Source organism: Brassica rapa, chromosome A02, assembly GCF_000309985.2.
Source record: "Brassica rapa cultivar Chiifu-401-42 chromosome A02, CAAS_Brap_v3.01, whole genome shotgun sequence".
Taxonomy (NCBI): Eukaryota; Viridiplantae; Streptophyta; class Magnoliopsida; order Brassicales; family Brassicaceae; genus Brassica; species Brassica rapa.
In genome coordinates, this window is record NC_024796.2 from 31,197,333 (window position 1) to 31,218,584 (window position 21,252).

Here is a 21,252-nt window from a genome sequence, read left to right on the forward strand (position 1 = left end):
CAGCCAAAGGTTGCGTCTAACAACGCATTTTCGATTTGAGCTCTACCAAAGGCTAATCAACATTTTAATTTTAACAAAATTGGTAGGGAATGCACGAATATTAACTAGTCAAAAATGTCAATAAACAACCATTTACGAAAAAATAATTATCCGTCAATTTTACTGCCGGAACTATTTATTCAGAAAAGACACAAACTCTAGGGTCCTGCAGTAGAATTCCATAAATGGGACAATAAGGTTTGGAGACTCATGTGAGCTCTCAAGGTTTGAGAGCAAGAGAGAGACCAAACCTTGGATGCTTGTCTAACGCCTTAGTATCGATCTCGCTTGAAACAGTCACTAGTGATTTAGGCAACACCTCGTGCTGAAGCAGAGCACCGAGTGTGCCGTGGTTGTTGAGCTTAGCTTTCACTGAAGTCGAGTGATCAGCGAATAGTCCTGGACCTTTGCTCATGGTTGCGAGATCGGCGGAGGAGAAGCGGTGAAGATTGAGAAGAACGAATACGACTTGTTTTATTTAAATTAAACAAATAAATAGCGAATGAATATCCTTTATGTAGTAAGAGCACCCGCAACGCGGGTTCGTGATGAATCCTAAGCGCGATAACTTAGGTAAAAGCAATTAAAAAAATAATTTTAAAATGTCGTAACCGAAGGATTGATCCTAAATTAAGGGGTTTAAGGATCAAATCCTTAATGACGTGGCAAGACGGGAGTGGTCATGGCAGGGGTTGTGTTTCGTATGTGGAAAAAAACATTCATTCTCTTTCTCCGTCTCGGAAAAAAAACTCTCCCGAAGGCGAAAGGCGATTCAGAGATCGTGAAACGGTGAAGGTAAATCGCGTGCTCTTAACTCAATATTTGTGGATTAGGTGTTGATGCATGTTGATTAAGTCAGTTCTAGGGTTCTATCGTGTGGTAAAAATCTATTTTAGGTTTCAAATCGAATTGGGAATTTTTTTCGATTTACGGTTTTCGTCTAGGTTTGCTATTTTCTGCATCTCGAATCGGTTCTTTGTTGTTTGAGAGTTCTATCGTATGGTTTTAATAGATATAGGGTTTGAAATTGAGTTGGGATTGACTTCTGGATTGATTTACGTTCCGTGAAGAGTTATAAATAATTTTACGGTTCGAGATTGATTTGTAAATCGATTACGGGTTCGGGATAGTCGAAACCATTTGTGTTAAGCTATCCTTATAGCTAATTATGAATCTGATAACATGATTTTCCTTGCAGGTTTTGAAATGGAGGAAGAACTTCGAGATAAGAAAGCACAGAAAGAGTACTACAACATGATCGATTTTGTTGCAAATGCGCAACAGGGGATTCCCAAAATTTGCCCCTGTGGATCAATCACGAAAGAAACCGTTGATGAAGATGATACGTACGACTACCTCCCGGGAAAAAGATACTTTATCTGCAAAGACTTTGAGGTATGTACTGTAATTAATCTGGTTATTTTTATGGTTCATATTCTGACAAATGTTTATCTTTTTTTGCAGAATGATGGGCTGCATTTCAGGCAACCATGGGTTACGGCTATTCATGAAGAAGTTGAGAGGCTCAAAGAACGGTATCACGAGCAAGCGAAGCTTCTGAGAGAGTGCCAGGCACTTAAGGTGAGTGATGAGTGATCTGTTATGTCTTTAGGACTTTACTTATAGGACTATAGTTCTGTAATAACTGTATGATGTATGTTCAGGACCAGGTGAGAATGCTGCAGGACGAGGTGAGAATGCTGCTTATGCGTGTGGCTGAACTCGAGAGAGCCCTCTGAGGTTAGTGGATTAAATTATCCTTCATCTCTGCCTCGTGTGAAATTAGTAGGAGTTTGCATTGTAACATGAACATGTAGTTAGCAAATAATAAATATTTAGTGACTTCATTAACTCACTCTCTAGCTGTTATGATAGGACAGTTAGCAAATAATATCCATACTGCTTCATTAAATCTCGCTTTCAAACGAAAACTTCATTAACTCACTCTCTAGCTGTTATGATAGGACAGTTTCCTACTAGGATTAAATAGAGTTGAACTAAAGATCCCTATTTAATCTTCTGCGTTTCTACAAGAGAAACACAGAGTGAAATCCGAAAATGGAAAACTCCACTTGCTTTGTAAACCTTTTAGCTAGCCAAGGGTGTGTTGAGCTTGACTCATCGGAACCCCTTTGTTCCGATGAGTCTACTGTCAAAGAGAGGAAGAAATGGACACCAAAGGAGGATATAATCCTCATTGGTGCTTGGCTCAACACCAGCAAAGACCCTATAGTCGGGAATGAACAAAAAGCTGGTAAGTTCTGGCAGAGGATTGTAGAGTACTACAACTGCAGTCCTCAGCTGGTTGGGACAACCCCAAGAGAACTTGGGCAATGCAAGCAAAGATGGGCTAGGATCAATGATTTGGTGTGTAAATTTTCGGGCTGCTACGAGATGGCATTGAGGGAGCAGAGAAGCGGGCAAAATGACAACGATGTGATGAAGGCTGCTTTGGATATCTTCTACAATGATCACGGCAGTAAGTTCAACTTGGAACATGCGTGGAGGGAGCTTCGACATGATGTGAAATGGTGCTCCACCTATCTCGAGAAGGAGAGCGGTCGGGAGAAGCGCAAAGCAGTTGCTTCTGATGCTCAAGGGTCATTCGCGGAGCCAGAAGAAAGACCCATAGGAGTTAAGGCAGCTAAGGCTGGTAGCAAGAAGAAGAAAAGTGGAAAAGAAGAAGAATTGGGAAAGATAGAAGGACTGTTGGCGCTCAAAAAAGAAATCTCTAGACAGAATGTGCTAGAGAGTTTACTTGCAAAGACTGAGCCACTAGATGACATGGAATTAGCTCTGAAAATGAAACTTATGTCTGAAATGATGTGATGATTGTTAGCTCTAACTTTAGTACACATTTACTGTTCGTTTCACTATGTTTAATCATCTCATTTTCTCTATTTCAGGTGATGTACAAGACCATGTGCCTGACGAAGACAAAAGCTGCTGTCTCTTCCTTATGTATTCACGGGATGCTTGTTTTTTTCTCTTATTTTTCCATGTGAACCTAGTCACGGGTACTTTGTCTGTTTATTAGCTTTGTATTTCTTGCCTTTATAAGTCTGGTTGTAGACTCGGCGAAGAGCTATCTCATTTGCTCTTCTTGTACTAAAAACTTGTTATGATGAAATTTTAATTTCGAGTATCTGCGTTTCATCAACCCTTCCCTTCATATTTGTATGCTCACGGCAGGTATGGTCACTGGTTTGTGTTGCCAGTATGATAGTAGAGTTTTGTGTTGCTACAATGAGGCTTGAATCCACCATCGAATATTTTATATTGTATAAGGTTGATACAATGATTGACAACCTAGAATTAGATGATTCTGATATATAAGGTTGATATAATGGTCCAACTATTCGTATTTGTTCATGATTGACAACCTAGAATTATATGATTCTGATATATAAGGTTGATATAATGTGTACGCACAATTATGGTTTTGGTTTTAACAAACTTTCTTTTTTAGATTTAACAAAGGATAGTGAAATATGGGAGATGAAGTAGATCGAAGATTATATGCGGTTTTGGATGAGGCGGTCGATGAATATATTGAGGATACATTCAACAACATCGTCGAAAATCGAACAGTCAAACCGAAGAAACATGCATATGTCGAACGAAACCGCGAAGAGGGCCACAACCGTCTATGGAATGATTACTTCCGTGAAGATTCCACATTTCCGGCTCAATTTTTCAGACGCCGTTTCCGCATGAACAAAGAAGTATTCTTGCGTATTGTCAATCGCCTCTCCGAAAATGTTACATTTTTTCAGCAAAGAAGAGATGCTGTCGGACGGTTAGGTCTATCTCCACTACAAAAGTGTACGGCAGCTATTCGTATGCTTGCTTATGGCTGCGCGGCGGACGCCACAGACGAATATCTCCGACTTGGTGAAAGCACAGAACTTTCGTGTTTAACTAATTTTACAGAAAGCGTAATACAATTATTTGGAGAAGAATATCTACGCAGACCCACTACAGAAGATCTTCAACGACTACTCGACATTGGAGAAATACGTGGCTTTCCTGGAATGGTTGGAAGCATCGATTGTATGCATTGGGAGTGGAAAAATTGCCCAACTGCTTGGAAAGGACAGTACACACGTGGATCAGGAAAGCCGACAATTGTCTTGGAGGCTGTCGCTTCACAAGATCTTTGGATATGGCATGCTTTTTTTGGTCCACCAGGTACCTTAAACGATATTAACGTCCTCGATCGGTCACCTATTTTTGATGACATTTTACAAGGTCGAGCTCCAAGGGTACAATACGTGGTCAACGGACACCAATATGATATGGCGTACTACCTCACTGACGGTATATATCCAAAATGGTCAACATTTATCCAATCTATCTCACTTCCTCAAGGTCCTAAAGCAGAGTTATTTGCTAAAGTTCAAGAATCAACCCGAAAAGATGTGGAGCGGGCTTTTGGAGTATTGCAATCTCGATTTGCAATAGTGAAAAACCCGGCTATTTTGTGGGACAAGAAACAGATAGGGATGGTTATGCGAACATGTATCATACTTCACAATATGATAGTAGAAAATGAACGCAATGGATACACTCAGTATGATACATCTGAATTTGAAGAAGGAACCTCGACCAGAAGTTCGAATGTGGATGCACCCAATACTTCCGAGATGCCTCCAAGTCTCGCTAATATGCTTCTTATACGGACTCATCTTCGTGATAGGCAGTTACATGAACGATTGAAAAATGATTTGGTAGAAAATATTTGGAACAAGTTTGGTAATGATGAAGATGAATAATTATTGTATGTTTGCATTTAATCATTCAATAAATGAATTTTCAATTTTAATGTTTTGCCACTTTCATAATTTTTAATTTTTTAAAAAAAAAAAAATTCTAAGAACTTCATAGTAGTAACACCATTGGACATATAATTAGGATCAAAGTCCTTAACTATTCAGAAAAAAAAAATATTATTAAAATATGGCTAAGGACTCCAATGGTGGGTAACACCATTGGAGATGCTCTAATTAGGGCAATTATCAATAATAGCATTATTTGAGTTTTTGTCTCAAAATGACATTAAAAGGAGAAAGTCATAAAAATGATATTCATTAAAAGGTAAAATATCTCTAATACATCTAATCTATTAAAACTGAAGTACAAGTTAAAATTAACCCTAACTTCTTCTTAATATTTACCAAATTATGCCACTCAACTTAACTATAAAAATTCTCTGCGAAGCCTTCATTTATTAATGGATCTCCTAAGTAATGGATCTCCTAAGCCCATTAACAATAAAAAAATAAAAAAATGTTATGGGGCATATGATTATTGAACGTGATTGTAAAATCAATCCGTGTTAAATTTCTTTATATTTTGATGTAGGAAACACGATCTCATGGACCATATGCACATACAATAAAAAATATTTAAATGTTTTTACATTAATATTTTTAAAATTTTAAAATCAAGTTAATATATTAATAATTATTTAATTCAAATGTAAAGTATAAATGTGAATATTTAATTTTTAATACAATTTAATATTTATATGGGTTGTTTCACATATATATTCATTATCTAATAATCAAATAAAAGTTAATAAGATAAATATATAATAAAAATATGGTTTATATAACAATAAATTGAAAAACAAGAATTTAATTATTTATTTTTAGTTTAAAAGTCATATAATCCTTTTAATATATGGTAAATATTACAAATATTAATTACTAAACACTTAAATTAAATCAAACATCCGTACGGGCGTGCGGGTCAAGTTCTAGTTTGGTTTAAAATTAAATAAACAAACAAAATAAATAAAAACAAATAAAATAAAAATAAAAAATGAAAAAAAGAATTTCTTATAGTTTCAGATTATATGTTTTCAGATTCGTCATTTTTTTTTGAAATTTTTTCTTTGAAATTTTGTTTTTATTTTTTTTCAAATTTTCTTTTTATAATTCAAAAATAGTTTTTGAAACTGTTTTTTAAATTTTTTATTTTTAATTTTTTAGTATTTATTTTTTATTTTATAAAATTTTAAACCCTAATTCCAAAACTCCACCCCTTAACTCTAAACCATAAGGTAACTCTAAACCCTAAGATTTAGATTAATTAATCCAAAGAGTATAAGTGTATATTTACCTCTTTAATGAAACTTATTTTTGTGACTTTGAACTTTGAGTACTAATTTGGAAACAAAAATTGGTTTGGTGCTATACTAATCTTTTTTTCTAAATTAATTCCGTTATAGATAAAAATAATAATAACTCAACATTATTAATTTATTGAGTTTTTAATGAAACATGATTCGTAACTATCTTATTTATGTAATTTTTTGTGTTGAATAAAAGCTGACAGAAAGACCAAAAGAAATAAAATCTTCACAGTAAACCCCAAGAAATTACGATATCGAAAGATATATCTGGATATTTATATTTCAACGGCAAGACAAAAAGAAAACTAGCAAAAAATAAAATCTTAGGTTGAAAATTTTATAGTGTAGTGTCTGTTACTCTCTTAACCGGTCCAAATTCTCCGACTTAACCAACTCAATGCCTTACTCGGTGTAAAAAAAAAAAAAAAAAACTGTACAGCTTTTCTTTGTGTGTTAATCACGTAGAAGAGTTGCTGCTATGTTCATCATCTGAGCTTGTATCTTCTTCTTCTCGTCTTGCTTTATACCTATGAAGAACCGGCAACGAAGCTGTAGCTGATATCCTGAACGATCTAGCTGAAGCCGAACCCATAGTTGTCGACATCTCTTGCATCGTCCTCACTTGTTTACAAACGTTATCGAGTACTCCTAGAAAATCTCTCACGACCATGAAGATTCTCAAAGGATGCGCTTCTTCTTTCGCAGCGTCTCCGTGGAAATACTCTGTAACTTCTTTAACCATTGACATAGCTTTTCTTTCTTCTCCTTTGACCTTTCGAATCTCTTCCTCTGCGTCTTTGAGAAACGCTTTCATCGAATCAAAGAACTTCCCTGGAGTTGATGTTGTTGTTGTTGTTGTTGTCTCTGTCTTGATAAAAGATCGGAGTTTATCGGAATCCATCCCGGCTGATTTTTTAACGTTTGCCAGGTCTCTGCTGAGTCCAGCGACGACTTGTAGTCCTTGCTTTCTGAAACCGTCTTTGTTTCCGTGGAAGGTGGTTTCATCTACTGTTGCTGTTGTGGTCACCTCGGATCTTGTGATCTCTTGGACGACAAAGTGAAGCAATGTGGTTCCTTTTATGTCTACGAGTTTCAGAAGAGTATCAAGTTTGAAGGCTTTGGAGCTGAGTTGCAACCAAACAGATGCTCCCATCCGATCTTCGTTCACTCTGTTTAACACCCACAAATAGTTAAAAACGTTATGTGTCAAAAACGTTGATTTGAGCTGGTCCCAAACTGTGGCTCGCTCAGAGCTCGCGCGTACTTTGTCCCAGTGGAGTGGCTTTAACTTTGGCCTGCTTGGATCCCTCTCCCCCTCTTCAACAGCCTGAGTAATCGCCGCTCTATTAGGAGGCTGAGAGAACTTAGGCTTGCTCTTTGAATAAGGAAGCTCTTCGAGCGAGGAAACGCCGCGTCGGAAGAGTTATAATCAGACGGTTTAGATAACGGCGGAAGCGGTTGAAGCTCGGGACTGGGACGGTAAGAGCATGTCCATTGGTTAGAACTTTTGATGGGTTCTAACCATTAGTTTAATTGTTAAATGTGTACTTTATGAAGTTAAGAACCTTTATGGATATAATTAGTTTTGAGAAGGTCCAATGGGAGAACCCCATTGAAGTTCTTCATTTTTTTTTAACTTCTCTTTTTCAATGCTTATGAGAAAAATGAAACATGTTCTCATAAAAACCAAACCTTTGAATCACAATGATAGATCAACTAGCAATTTTGACCAATTCTAGATAAACCCTATTCATATACCAAGTCAACAACAACAACAACAACAAAGCCATGATCAGGAGGTAGACTATGTTCCCTGAGATTATTCAAATGTGAATCATAATGATACCTTGTAACCAATGATCCTGTGGTGATCATGTTGTTGGTTTATAGTAGTTGAATTGCCTCCTTTGTTATTGTAATGCGAAGGTAACACCGGAGAAAGATTCGAAGAAGCCGCAGAAAACCAATGCAGTAGTGTCGCCACTAGAGTTCTGGCGCAACCAAGCCAACCGTGTATTCTCCAACTTTCTCCAAATCATCAACACGTGACTCCAAGCCAACCGTGTATTCTCCAACTTGCTCTGGTGTATTGTTCGCTTCAGCAAAAACTCTCTTCACCACAAGCCCTATCATCTCATCGTCATCTTCTCCTTCTCTGCCAAGTTCCAAAATTTCAAGAATCTAACTTCAGTTCTTCTTTTATATTTAACTACATGATTCATAAAATACAGAGGCTGTGCTATATATATGTGGAGATATGGAGTCTTGTACCTGTAAACATATCCAGGGAGGTTTCCAACTATCTTCATAGCTCCTCTCCATGGCTGTATCTCCTTGTCCTAAAATCTTTTGGCGTGTGTTTCAAAGTCCACAACGAGATGACCGTTCTGTTTGAGTACGTGAGAGGGATCCACCTTGTAAAAGATTGGTATCATGGAACGATCAAGCAATGAGCTCAGATCACAGAGCTTAGCTAACTCCTCAAGGCACCAGTGAGAGTCAGCGTGACGAGGTGAGAAGACGACTAAGGAGGCCGCAGAGTCTTCTATCCGTGTGACGAGGCTTGGATTGATCTCTTCCCCTCGTTCCATGCCTTCGTTGTCGTGGAAGATGCAGACTTTGTCCTTCTCGTGGAGAACGTCGTAGAGATGCTTTCAATAGAACGGCAGCCTCCATCTCCAACTGTTAATTAATTTCGTGAGAAACATCAACGACGAGATCCCCGAAGAGAGAGAGACAGGAAAAATTATTACCCAATATTAAAGTGACACGTAGGGGTTCTAATCAGTTCTACAAATGCCATATTTAACACCGGTTCTATGTGTTTAACTCATTTTTGATTTATTTTTATTTCGTTTTTTTTTAGAACCCTTTCCTAAAACCTCCGATGGAGGTGGTCTAAGAGCACCATTAACGGGGTCTCCTAACCCGTCTCTTAGAGCAACATTATCAAGACATTTGAACACTTCTTATGGGCGATTCTTACCCAATATTGGCCCAAAAATAAATATAAAGTCCGTTTAAATGAAGGAGGCGATTTTTAGGTAAGAAGTTTTTTGACTTCGTTCTTCTGTCACGTGTCATTCTGTTATACGTGACGTGAAGCGGTAGAGGGTCGCGTCGTTTTGCTCTGGATCTATTCTCTCCGTCTCCCTCTTCTCTCTCTCTCTCTCTCTCAATCCGTAGACGGCGATTCACATCGATCGATCGTGGAATCTCGCCATCGAATCTGCAGGTTCGTATTACTCTCTCTCTTTGTCTCCCTCTTCTCTGTCTCTCTCTCTCTCGTATCGATTATGTGTTTCTAATATTTTGCATGCTTTGGGTTTGATCAAGGTCCGCGGAGTTTGGGTTTCATCGTCTCTTCCTTCGGTCGCTTTTGACGGGTACTTCCGCCGTCGTCGACTCTCTTCTTTCTCCGGTTAGAAACCATCTCCGCCGCCGTCACCAACAGGTTTGTCTTCTTTCTCCGTCCTGCGTTAGCTATATAGAGGAATCATTTAAACAAATAGATTGGTGATTCGCCTTTTGGTTGTATATGATTGTTTAGTGATCTGTTGGTTCGTGTTTCTGATGGACTTTTGTTTACCGATGAATATGATTGTATAGTGATCTGTGTTTTTGATTGTAAAGCAGAGGTTTTTTAGTGAATTTTTCGTATACTTGATTGATTAGGGAACTTTAGTTAAAAAAAAATGCTTGATTGATTAGTGAACTTTAGTTAATAAAAAATGCTTCATCGATTAGTGAACTGAATTTTGAGTTATATACTTGATTGATTAGTGAACTGAATTTTGATTGTATAGTTGATGGAGAGCCACGTTATATGTTGTGATCTATACTGAATTTTGATTCTATACTAGTTGTTTTAGATACATTGGCTTCATCATTGACATGTGTTGTTTTAGTTGGTGTGTAAATTGAAGTAAGTAGGTTTCGACATTTAATGAAAACGTTGTACTGACTTTTTTACTTAGTTTGGTTTCGAAGGAGTGTTACTTGGGAAAGTTTTGTAGTTAGTTTGCTTGGTTTTGTAGTTAGTTTCGGAGGAGTAATAAATATTGATTAGTTATGTGTAACGAGTATAAGTAACTAATGTGTATCATATTTACTTACTTGTTTGCTTTGATTCTTTATTTTCCGAGTAATAAATATTGATTAGACCCTGGTAGTTGATTGTTAGAGAAACATTTAAGCTCTCTGATGGTTGTTCTCTCAAATTTCTTTAAATAGCAGCAACAAGTTTAATTCTTGTTGTGGTTATCCCTTACTCACTTCTTTCTCTCACGTATCTTTCTTTTCTATTCCTGTCCTTCTAATCGAAATGGATCCAAGGAATCCATTGAATCCCTATAGTGAGTCCCCTAGTTATAGTTATCTTCTCCACAGCCAAAATTATCAGTATGGAAGTTATCCTTCTACTCAGTATCCATCGGAGATCCCTCCTTATAGTTCACAACAACCTGAAGGTCCACCTGAACGTGAAGACCCAGCAGTTGCCTCTAAGGAGAGAAGGCAATGGACTCCAGCTGATGACGAGGTCGTCATAAGTGCTTGGCTCAACACATCTAAGGATGCAGTGGTTGGGAATGAACAAAAATCAGGGACGTTCTGGAAACGTGTTGCTGAGTACTATGAATCTACTCCACATGCTAAAGAGAGTGGTGAACCAAGAGAGTGGCTCCATATTAAGCAGAGGTGGCAGAAGATTAATGACCTAACCAACAAATTTTGCGGTGCTTACTCGGCAGCGGAGAGACAGATAACTTCTGGTCAGAGCGAGACTGACGTCCTCAAGATGGCTTATGATATCTACTACGCTGATCACAAGAGGAAATTCAATCTTGAGTATGTGTGGTGCGTGTTGAGGTTTGAGCAGAAATGGCTCAGTCTTAACACTCCTAAACCCACTAAACCCACTGGGAGTGGAAAGCGAAAAGCTGGAGAGGAATGTTCAAGCACCACTGTTGGTGATGAAGAGGTCCGGCCTGAAGGTGTCAAAGCGGCTAAAGCAAGAAGGAAGGTGGGTCAAGGAAAGTCTCTTGCTGATGTTACTACTGTGATGGAGATGAAAGAGAGATTGTCAAAGCTTGCCATTTTAGACACACTGTTAGCCAAGACAGGACCACTAAGCGAGGCTGAAGAGATTGTCAAGAACAAGCTGCTCGCTCAGTATTTCTGACTATCTGTTGCTGAGATATCTGTTTGTATTTCCTGAACTAGTTACTATGTTTGTATTTCATGAAATGTGTTGCTGAATTCGTTGTTTCATAATTGGTACCTTAATGTATTTCTGTTTGGTAGCATTTTCCTTAATGTATGTGTTTGTGACTTCCCATGTGTAGTAAATGTATTTACCTAAATGTTTTTCTGCTTGGTAGTTCTTAAAAAAATTTATTTTCGACATTTGATATACTTGTCTATCATCTTAAGGCTACTATTGACTGACTTTCAGTTTTTTTTTTGCAGGTTTAATTCGTAAAAATGGGCCGTTATAGTTACAGCCAGCCTTCAGATTCATCACACTATGGTGGGGATCAAGCTGATAGTGGGTACAGCGAGACAGAAGAGCTTATTGGTCGTGACCAAGCTGAGTTGGAGTTGAAGTATCCTGAGCCGTCTCAGTACCCTATGCAGTATCCTCCACAACCTGAGGTGGAGTTTGGATTCCCCCAGGTTTGCTATTGTGGTGATGCACCAATTCTAGTTACATCAAAAAACGATCCGGGGAGGAGGGTATACACCTGCAAGAATGTGGATGATGGCGATTGCCATGTCTGGAAGTTTTGGGACGTCGCGGTGATGGAGGAGATGAGGGCGAGGGATAAACACATTCTGCAGTTGGAGGAAAAGGTAGATAACCTTACCTTAATGAGTAACTTTGAGTCTGAGGAAAAGGTGGTTAGGCTAGAGAACTTAGTTTCTGACTTGGCAAAGAAGTCGTTTACTTTAAAAATTGAGTTTGAAGTTTGTGTTGGTGTCATGCTCTTTGTATTAGTGGTACTTGGTCTGGTGATCGGAGGGAAGTGATGTTGGTGTCATGCTCTTTGTATTAGTGGTACTTGGTCTGGTGATCGGAGGGAAGTTTGTGTTGGTGTCATGCTGTTAACCCTTATGAGACTATGTACTAATGTGTTGTATTGTTATGAACTTTATGAATTACAAATGTGTTGTATTGTAATGAATTAAATGTAAGGGTTGGTGCACTTTTTTGTTAGTCAATTGTTTATTCCTCCATAGTTAATTGTTTATGCCTCCACTCCATGTATATTGTTCGATTCAATCACTTGCATAATTAACTTATTGATATCGAATTTGTCACCCAACTGTGCAATGTGACTTTAAAATGTGACTTTGAAACAACAACTACTTGTCTCGTGAACCACTTTAAACAACATAATAATTCAAAGGTACAACATAATAATTCAAAGGTGTAAGAGTCACATGAGTTGTTTTTTACTTCCACAACAAAACAATATACATTCACAAATTGTATCACGAGAACACAATATACATTCACAAGTTGTATCACGAGAAGAGCTTATTTGCCCCTATAAATATGAAAGATCATTGGCAATTTAAAGACATCTCTCCCCTTTCATCAACTCTTCATTTTAAATGTAAAAAAACTCTAATGGCATCTTCTTCTCATTATCACTACCATAACGATGACGATGATGAAGATTATGTTAATGATTACGTTGAAGATTATGTTAATGATTACGTTCAAAACTTTGATGAAGAACCAAAAAAGCGGAAGCAACGTATTTATATGGAGAGGTTCCGAGAAGACGGCCACCAGAAGCTTTGGAATGATTACTTTAGCGAGACTCCAACTTACAATCCCGAGTTATTCCGCCGACGGTTCCGAATGAACAAATCTTTGTTCTTGCGTATTGTACAACGTCTCGAAACCAACATACCGTATTTTCAACAAGGAACCGATTGTACCGGACGGTCTAGTCTAACACCCCTACAAAAATGTACTGCAGCAATTCGACAGTTGGCTTATGGCGGTGCAGCTGATTCACTTGATGAGTATGTCCGGCTTGCTGAAACGACAGCTCGGAAATCTTTGCACAAATTTACCGCCGGAATAATCAGCTTGTTTGGTGATGAATACCTACGCCAACCGACACAAGAGGATCTGCAAAGACTTCTCTATATTGGAGACCAACGTGGGTTTCCGGGGATGATTGGCAGCATCGACTGTATGCATTGGGAGTGGAAGAATTGCCCCACTGCTTGGAAAGGAATGTATTCCCGAGGAACAGATAAACCAACAATTGTTTTGGAGGCGGTAGCTTCAAGTGACCTCTGGATATGGCACGCGTTTTTTGGAGCTCCAGGTACTATGAACGATCTTAATATTCTTGATCGATCCCCCGTTTTTGATGACATTATTAACGGAATTGCGCCAGAAGTGAACTTCTATGTTAATGGTAATCAATATCATTTGGCATATTATCTCACTGATGGTATTTATCCTAAATGGGCGACTTTTATTCAATCTATCCGACTTCCTCAAAGTGAGAAACATTCGTTATTTGCTAAAACCCAAGAAGCTGTTCGAAAAGATGTCGAGCGTGCCTTCGGAGTTCTGCAAGCTAGATTTGCCGTAGTGAAAAATCCATCCAAGCTATGGGATAAAGACAAAATAGCAAATATTATGAAGGCATGCATCATACTCCATAATATGATTGTCGAGGATGAACGATCATCATACACTCAGTATAACGTGAGAGAATTTCAAGAAAGCGAGGAAGATGATACATTCACCGTTACTCCGAATTCAAATCTCGGCACTGCAATGGATCGTCGATCGAGCGTCCGTAACAGACAAGCCCATGAACAATTAAAATTCGATTTAATGGAAAATATTTGGGCTAAATTTCGACATTTTCCAAATAACCAATGATTTTAAAGTTTCTATGAATTGAATAAATGTGTGATTTATGAATTTTTTTTTTATGTATGGAATGTAATAAAATGTTTGTAATTTTAATTAAATTAAATTTTTTCCTCTTTTTAATGTATTGAATATAAATAGATATATCTTAATTACTACTTATTAATAAAAAAATGATTCTATACCTAAGAACCTTCTAAAAGTTCCATTGATAATGTTGTATTTTACTTAAGTATCTTAGAAAACTTCTTAGACTAAAAATACTAATTAAATATTCTAAGAAGTTTGATAAGAGTTGGCATTGATAATGTTGCTCTTAGTGTTTTAAAATTAAAAAGAAAAAGAAAAAAAGACAATTATCTTAAGGGACGTCTCTTAATCAAGAGACAGAAGAGACGGCTCTTGTTTCCGTCTCCCACTCGTCCTCTTCCCAGCATCAGATGAATCGTACTCTAGCTGATTTTCAAGCGGCTCAGCAGCAACAAGCAGCTATCAACGTGATTCTTCTAAGATCGGTGGTTCGTCTCACCGTTACGGCTCGCCGTTTCTTCCTAATCTCAGGTCTCAGACGCAGCATCAATCGGATTTGGTTGGGATCCGAATGGGATACGGTTTGAGTAATCAGACGTCAGCAGGCGATTCAGATTCTAAACCGGGTGGGGACTGAGGTATATTGTTTTTTGAAGAATTTGGCTTCAACGTCGGAGTTCACTGTCTTCATTGATGTATTTTGCTTATGGTTTTGTTCATTTGTGGTGGCAGTGGGACCAATTAGATGCGCTTTATGAATTCAATTGGGACTTCAAACATCTTGAAGTAAGTTGATTTGTTTACATTCTTCTTTTTTGTTGTCTATTGTTGAGTCGACAGGTTTTTCAGTTTGGTACTAGCTTCTGATATTTTTGTTGTATGCCAGGAAGCATTGGAGGAGGAAGATGGATTGCTCTATGGGAAGAAAGTCTTCCTTTTTGGCTGTACAGAACGTAAGCTTCTTCTTCTTCTTGTTTTGATTAATTGACACTTGGAGCTTTATGTACTGCTTTTATGCTGTCTCCTTGTCTTTTAGTCTCTTCTTTTAGTCTCACACTCTTGTGTTTTTGCAGGCGTTCGTGAATCTTGTTCTTGCACTATGCGATCCAGTTGTCATGTTCCAGCCCTACTACTCTTGTGAATCCTGGTAACCCAAGCGGCACCTATACTTATACCTGGACTGATACTTATAGTTGAATTGATTTTACCTGATAGTTTTGTTGGCGCTGTTACAGTTTAATAGCTCTTTCTGAACAACTCTGAGTAAAGCAGAGAACAGTAGAGGCTTGTAATTATGTCTCTACCCTAATCTATTTGTTTTGCAAATAACTGAACGCCTTACTTGTAATTATGTCTCTACCCTAATCCACTTGATTTTACCTGATAGTTTTGTTGTTCAAAAGTATGGAAGTTTAATGGCAGATGATCACTAGAAGCTACTGAACGCCTTGCTGTTGCAGTTGGGCTGTAACCAAGCCACAGTCAGGAAGAAGGCTGTTACATGCATTGGTAAGTTAGTCTTCATTAAGCTTCAATGATAGTTGTATGAAAAATCTTGTCATTTACTCCTATTGCATTCCATGTTTCTCAATGTTTAACTTTTTTTTTAAGAACTCCTAAATAAGAAACTCCCATTGGAGCATCAAAATGTTGGTGTCTCTTAACTAAATCTCTTAAATGACATTTAATAGTTAAAAATGATTAAGAGACCCATAGTGGGTTTTTGGGTTAATGATGCTCTAACGATCCGATCTCTTAACCGAATTTAATTTCCGGTACGGAGACGAATTATTATTAACCGGTACGTTATTATTAATAGAGTCCCTAACCGGTTCCCATGTAGAGAAACGTCGGATCTTCGTGGAATATTCGAGAACCGGCATCGAGTTTCTGAGTATCGCCGGCGTGTTTTACTTTGTGGCGGTACAAGAAGAAAGCTAGAGCTGAGAGCATGCCGAGCGTGATTCTCAGGGAAGAAAGGCTGATCGGGAGCGTCCGGAGGAGGAGTCTCCGGGAAAAGCGGCTGGTGGAGAATTCTTCGATGAGTCTCGTTCAGCTTCACGCCGTTAACGGAGAACGATAAGAGGAGGAAGAAGAAGAGTACGGAGTAAGGAACTCTCATGGCGACTTGTGATTAACTGTTTTACGATTCTCCTCTCTTTCTATCTTCATCTTCTAATTCTTCCTTCTTCAGTGGAAACACAAATAAGAAAATTGTTTATGGGAAAAAGGAAAATTAAAAAGTCGATAAAAGGGAAAGTGAGAGACTAGAGACTAGAGAGAGATCTACTTTCTTTTACCTCCTCTCATTTTTCGTTAATTAGTAATTAATTCTCCGTAAACGCTTTTTTTTGTAGTGTGAACAAAATACATAAAAATGAAGAATATATAGAAATTTCCGATTATGGGTCCGATTGGTAATGGCTGTAGCTTTAAATATTTTGCTGTAGAAAAAAATCTGTAGACTTTTTGCTGTGGCTTTAGATTTTATTGCTGTAGAATTTTATTGAAGCACCAAAAAATTGCTTTGGATATTTGGCTCTGCAGAGCACTTGTACAGCTGTAGGATATTTTAAGAGCTGTGGTTTCAAAAAAAAATTTAAAGCTTGATTGCTCTGAATTTGGTGCTGTGGAAATAAATAGGGCTGTGGACAGCACCTACAGCAACTACCAATCACCCCCTATGTTTCATAGACGGAGGAAAACGACATGTACATGCCAGTCCATTTTCGACTTTTTGAGTTTTGTATTTTTTCAATTTCCCTAAGTTGATTTTATTCTTATAATTACAACTAATAACTCATGTTCTAGGTTAATACTGGCTTATTCTATAGCCGGAAAGCCAATCCACTGTGGTCCAGCCAACTGTAGTGTAGATGAGAATATTGGCCAAAATTTGCAGTTTTCAACAGACTTTACACTAGTTTGGTTTTCACCACTAACAAATATTTTAAAGACAAACTGTAAAGCTGATGGTAAATGGTAAATTTCAGCTTTATTCCACAATCCAGATATATATGATTATTATTTTCATATGAATATATAATAAACACTGGCTTTTATTGTATTTTATTCTTGAGCATTTAAAATGTAAGCTTATAAAACATAATGAACTTTATTCTTCTTACAACGAATTTCACTGGCATATAGCCCTTTTTTACCGCAAAATGGGTTAATAATATACACGTATAATTCAAGTTTATAGAGTCAGTTTAAAATTAAATAAAATAAAAATATGTGAATAAAAATGAAGAGAGAAGACCCATACATATAAATTAGGAGTAAAGTGAGCTCAACGTTACATTCGTATCTTTAATCTTTAACTTTTTTTGCTTTTATTCGTGTATACATGTGTGTAGTGTAGACAAGCTCTCTAACGTTATGCTTTTATTTTAACAAAAAACTTTCTTATTTTCTTTCATCTCTATACCTTTTTCAGTTTTCATTTGCTGGGAATGCCCATTTATTTTGCTCGCATTTACAAATGCTCCCTTTATCTTTTATCTAGATTACTAACGAATCATGCGTGAACGTTAGTGACAATAATCTAAAGAGCTATTTGTGTATATAGTACTTCCTCCGTTCCTAAATGATCCATATTTTATATTTTCAATGTATGTAATAATGGCAAATTGTAAACTTCAAAAACATTAATTGTGTTTACTGAATTTTAATTGGTCAAAAGTCATAGGAAATAGCTAAACACAGAAAATAATACATTTGTTATCAAATTTTAAATGTTTTCTTAATAAGTGTGAAAATTCTAGAAAAATGGATTATATAGAAACAGAGGGAGTATTATTAGTTATATATTTTACGCACATTTCTAAGTTTTAGCTGCCTTGCGTGATAACTGGCTTATACGTTGCTAATAAGAACAAGCAAATGATGTAAAAAAAGAAGAAGCAACAAAGATTCTGCCGACACTTAATACTCAAGGTACATAATATTCGTCAACACTTTTGTACTCATTTTCCTATCATTATTGCCACTCCTTTTATATTTTTATAGTGAGACAAGTCACAAGACAGAGTTATTAAATTAAAACTAAAAAAAAAGGTGTCGTGGTTTTAATCCAAAACCAACTTGAACTAATGTTGCATTTTACAGGACTCATCGTACGTGTACAATCCATATACTGTGAAGATTGAACCATCGGCTATACTTACCGGTCGAGTTTGATTTTAATATTTTTAAAAATAAATTTCTCGATGCAGTTAAGAGAAATTAACGTTGGATGAAACTATTAGAAGCATGTAATTAACTAATGATACCGACAGATCCGAGATGATCATGGTCGGATGGGTCCAATGCTTGTATCTAAACTATTTGCTTATTTTCTTTAATAATCTGGTTGATTAAAATACTATTATTGGTGGTAATCATGATAAAGCTACCAGATAGGCCTAGGCATTTAACCCGGACCCGAAGACCCGACCCGAAACCGACCCGAAAAAATCTGGTTCGGGTAGGAACCGATCCGATCAAATTACTCTATCGGGTCTTCTTACAGAGGACCCGCGGGTCTTATATCCGACCCGACCCAAATCTGAAACTCGATGGATACCCGAATTAACAATGTAAATTAAATAAAATGTATTAAGGGGGAATCGAAAACGGATTATTTGTCTAGAGAACATGGAGGTCAACCACTAAGAGACAATGAATTATTGTTGTATCTTGCATAGTTTAGTATATATACACATTTTAATATAATAAAAACACAAATTTTGAATAAAATTTTCAATATTTTCGGATATATAAATATTTTCAGATATATTTTTGTATTTTTAAGTCTTTTTTAGATCGAACCCGAACTGAACCCGACCCGAAACCGAACCGAATCCGAACCGATAAATTCTAATTACCAGACAAATCCCTTCCTAGTGTTGTCATAATGATTGTGATGGGATTATGCAAAACGTTCAAAGCAATTTTAGAATCCCACACACCACTTCACTCAATAATATCAGTCTAATCACAGCCTTTCAAATAAAATAACTCGAAATGAAGTCAGATTGTAAATAATTAAATTATCATCTTGAAGCAAAAGCTTCCTCTTCAATAGAAAAAAAGAAGATTTAAGATTAATGGTCGAATTAAATCACTTTGGGCTGTACTCAAGGACATAAACAGAAGCCCATTTGTGCCGCTCTATTGAACCTTACGGCCTATATAATAAGGCGCGAAAATATGAATTAGTTTATAATTAACGGAAGCTTTTTCCACATCATCAAGACCCACGATTATTAGACCATCTGCAATGGAGGATTTAAATGAATCCTTAGTACATAATCCTAAGCAAATACCAATACAATAATAATATAAAACCTAAATAAGTTAAGTAGCAGTCCCTAATTAAGGATTAAAATAAATGAATCCTTGCTGACGTGGCCTTCTTTCTTTTAACGTTTTCTGTAGTTTCTCTCTGTGGTTTTTCTTTCTCCGTCACTCTCCCCTGTCTCTCCCCTGTCTTATTCTTCCTCCTCCACTTTCATTGCCACTATCCTAGATCTCTTTTTCCAAGAAGTTTCCTTATCCAGTGCCCTTTAAATCTGAGAAAGCCTGCACCTTTAAGGTGTCTGAGCTCTTAACGATGGAATCTCCGAAACCCATCCTCGATTTCGAAAAGTTCGACAATGGGTTTGTTCAGAAACTCGTCTACGATGCTCTCGTTTGGTCTTCCCTTCACGGCCTTGTCGTCGGTGACAAAACTTATCAGGTTAGTTAGTCCTCTCAAAGTTCCTGTCTTTTGATGTTGGGTTCAACGTTTGAGGCAAAAGTCAAAATCTTTGAATCTCTATGAGTCGTTTGTGTGTAGCTGATTGATTGTACTTGTTAGAGATAGTGTTGATGAGAGGTTTTGATTTACAGAGATCAGGAACAGTTCCAGGGGGGGGGGATGATGCACGCCCCCATCGAATTGCTGCCAACTCCACATGGCTGGGGTAAGAACCGGTTCTTCGGTTTATTCGTCGCTCCTCAAAGCTTACTGCAACACCAACTGGACTAGAGCTGCTCAGAAGGCAGGGATCCAGTTCGACTCGAGCTGTTACGAAGCCTTAATCAAATCCCAGGTGATTCAGAACGATACTCACGGAGCTCTCAATGTGTTCAAGGAGATGAAAGAGGCGAAGATACCCAGAGGAGGGAATCAGCAGTTTGAGAAGCTCTTAAAGGGATGCGAAGGAAACGCAGAGGCGGGACTTATGTCGAAACTCTTGAGAGAAATCAGAGAAGGGCAGAGTAGCTTGGATGCTGGCGTTCACGATTGGAACAATGTGATCCATTTCTTTAGCAAGAAAGGCTTGATGCAAGATGCAGAGAAGGCGTTGAAGAGGATGAGAAGTCTGGGGCATTCGCTGAACGCTCAAACGTTTCATTCTATGGTCAGAGGCTATGCAGCCATTGGGAGTAAATACACAGAGGTGACTGAGCTTTGGGGAGAGATGAAGTCCATAGTCGCAGCTACTTCATCGATGAGGTTTGATCAGGAGCTGCTGGATGCGGTGTTGTATAAGTTTGTTAGAGGAGGGTTTTTCTCGAGGGCTAATGAAGTTGTGGAGATGATGGAGAAAGAGAAGATGTTTGTTGATAAGTACAAGTATCGGATGCTCTTCATGAAGTATCACAAGACTGCTCATAAAGGCAAAGCTCCAAAAGTTCAGAGCGAGTCTCAGCTCAGGAAGAGGGAATCTGGTTTAACATTCAAGAAATAGCTAGGTTTAACTTGATTGTTATCTGAGTAATTACCATTGTCATTACATTTGAGCTCCGAATAGAGTCAACATAAATATCGATTTTTTTTTTATTCCTAAGGATTTCAAATTGGAGAACACCATTGGACATTCTATTTTGATTAGAGTCCTTAACTATTCTAAAAAAAAAAATTTAGTTTAATAATCATAAGGACTCCAATGGTGGTAACACCATTGGAGATGCTCTTATGCCTTTCGTGATGTTCCCTCTTCCATCCATAGATTCCGAATACGCTACCGTTTTACTTACTCAGCGTTCTGTTCTGTCCGCTTTGTTTATTCAACGTTCTGTTATGTGTTGTGTAACGAACTTTTTTGTGTGTCGATGTGTCACAGTGTACAATTTCTTAAAACAGAACAATGTCAGCATTTCAACG

The 21,252-nt window shown here is 37.5% G+C and overlaps 5 protein-coding genes across 14 annotated transcripts; all 5 read left to right on the top strand.

The window, feature by feature from the left end:
- Positions 1-263: 263 nt before the first annotated feature.
- On the top strand, positions 264-2,119 carry LOC103855322. Of its 4 annotated transcripts, XM_033284765.1 has the most exons (4): positions 264-834; positions 1,238-1,434; positions 1,504-1,620; positions 1,704-2,119. In XM_033284765.1, the coding sequence occupies exons 2-4, from the start codon at positions 1,246-1,248 to the stop codon at positions 1,776-1,778; spliced, it is 381 nt and encodes a 126-aa protein (XP_033140656.1). In that variant the 5' UTR covers positions 264-834; positions 1,238-1,245; the 3' UTR covers positions 1,779-2,119. The 4 variants fall into 4 exon arrangements, with proteins under 4 accessions (XP_033140656.1, XP_033140653.1, XP_033140655.1 ...); XM_033284762.1 differs by having other exon boundaries at positions 1,238-1,620; XM_033284764.1 differs by lacking the exon at positions 264-834 and having other exon boundaries at positions 1,158-1,434.
- On the top strand, positions 2,098-2,868 carry LOC103855377 (glutathione S-transferase T3-like). The gene has a single exon (XM_009132353.2). It carries the CDS (start codon positions 2,098-2,100, stop codon positions 2,866-2,868), a length of 771 nt encoding a protein of 256 aa, XP_009130601.1.
- Positions 2,869-3,466: 598 nt separating this feature from the next.
- LOC103855379 (putative nuclease HARBI1) lies at positions 3,467-4,861 on the top strand. Its single transcript, XM_009132354.2, has one exon. It carries the CDS (start codon positions 3,531-3,533, stop codon positions 4,812-4,814), a length of 1,284 nt encoding a protein of 427 aa, XP_009130602.2. The 5' UTR covers positions 3,467-3,530; the 3' UTR covers positions 4,815-4,861.
- A 5,641-nt stretch (positions 4,862-10,502) lies between these two features.
- LOC108870811 (glutathione S-transferase T2-like) lies at positions 10,503-11,360 on the top strand. Its single transcript, XM_033285343.1, has one exon. It carries the CDS (start codon positions 10,503-10,505, stop codon positions 11,358-11,360), a length of 858 nt encoding a protein of 285 aa, XP_033141234.1.
- An 824-nt stretch (positions 11,361-12,184) lies between these two features.
- On the top strand, positions 12,185-20,875 carry LOC103855324 (pentatricopeptide repeat-containing protein At1g03100, mitochondrial). 7 transcript variants are annotated; one of them, XR_004455280.1, is made up of 6 exons: positions 12,185-14,755; positions 14,850-14,903; positions 15,004-15,070; positions 15,191-15,405; positions 15,505-15,626; positions 15,961-16,531. XR_004455280.1 is itself a non-coding variant. In XM_033284760.1 (4 exons), the coding sequence occupies exon 4, from the start codon at positions 20,057-20,059 to the stop codon at positions 20,834-20,836; it is 780 nt and encodes a 259-aa protein (XP_033140651.1). In that variant the 5' UTR covers positions 12,192-14,755; positions 14,850-14,903; positions 15,004-15,070; positions 15,191-20,056; the 3' UTR covers positions 20,837-20,875. The 7 variants fall into 7 exon arrangements, 1 of the variants encoding a protein (XP_033140651.1); XR_004455281.1 differs by having other exon boundaries at positions 15,191-15,264; positions 15,353-15,405; positions 15,505-16,531; XR_004455277.1 differs by having other exon boundaries at positions 15,191-15,626.
- The last annotated feature ends 377 nt before the right edge of the window (positions 20,876-21,252 follow it).

What these genes read in the sequence shown, in the direction of transcription:
- LOC103855322 (XM_033284761.1), top strand. Translation starts at nt 1,222, where the DNA reads ATGATTTTCCTTGCAGGTTTTGAAATGGAGGAAGAACTTCGAGATAAG. An exon ending in GAGAGTGCCAGGCACTTAAG is followed by an intron (nt 1,621 to 1,703) that starts GTGAGTGATGAG and finishes ATGTATGTTCAG; the next exon opens with GACCAGGTGAGAATGCTGCA.
- LOC103855377 (XM_009132353.2), top strand. Translation starts at nt 2,098, where the DNA reads ATGGAAAACTCCACTTGCTTTGTAAACCTTTTAGCTAGCCAAGGGTGT.
- LOC103855379 (XM_009132354.2), top strand. Translation starts at nt 3,531, where the DNA reads ATGGGAGATGAAGTAGATCGAAGATTATATGCGGTTTTGGATGAGGCG.
- LOC108870811 (XM_033285343.1), top strand. Translation starts at nt 10,503, where the DNA reads ATGGATCCAAGGAATCCATTGAATCCCTATAGTGAGTCCCCTAGTTAT.
- LOC103855324 (XM_033284760.1), top strand. Translation starts at nt 20,057, where the DNA reads ATGGCTGGGGTAAGAACCGGTTCTTCGGTTTATTCGTCGCTCCTCAAA.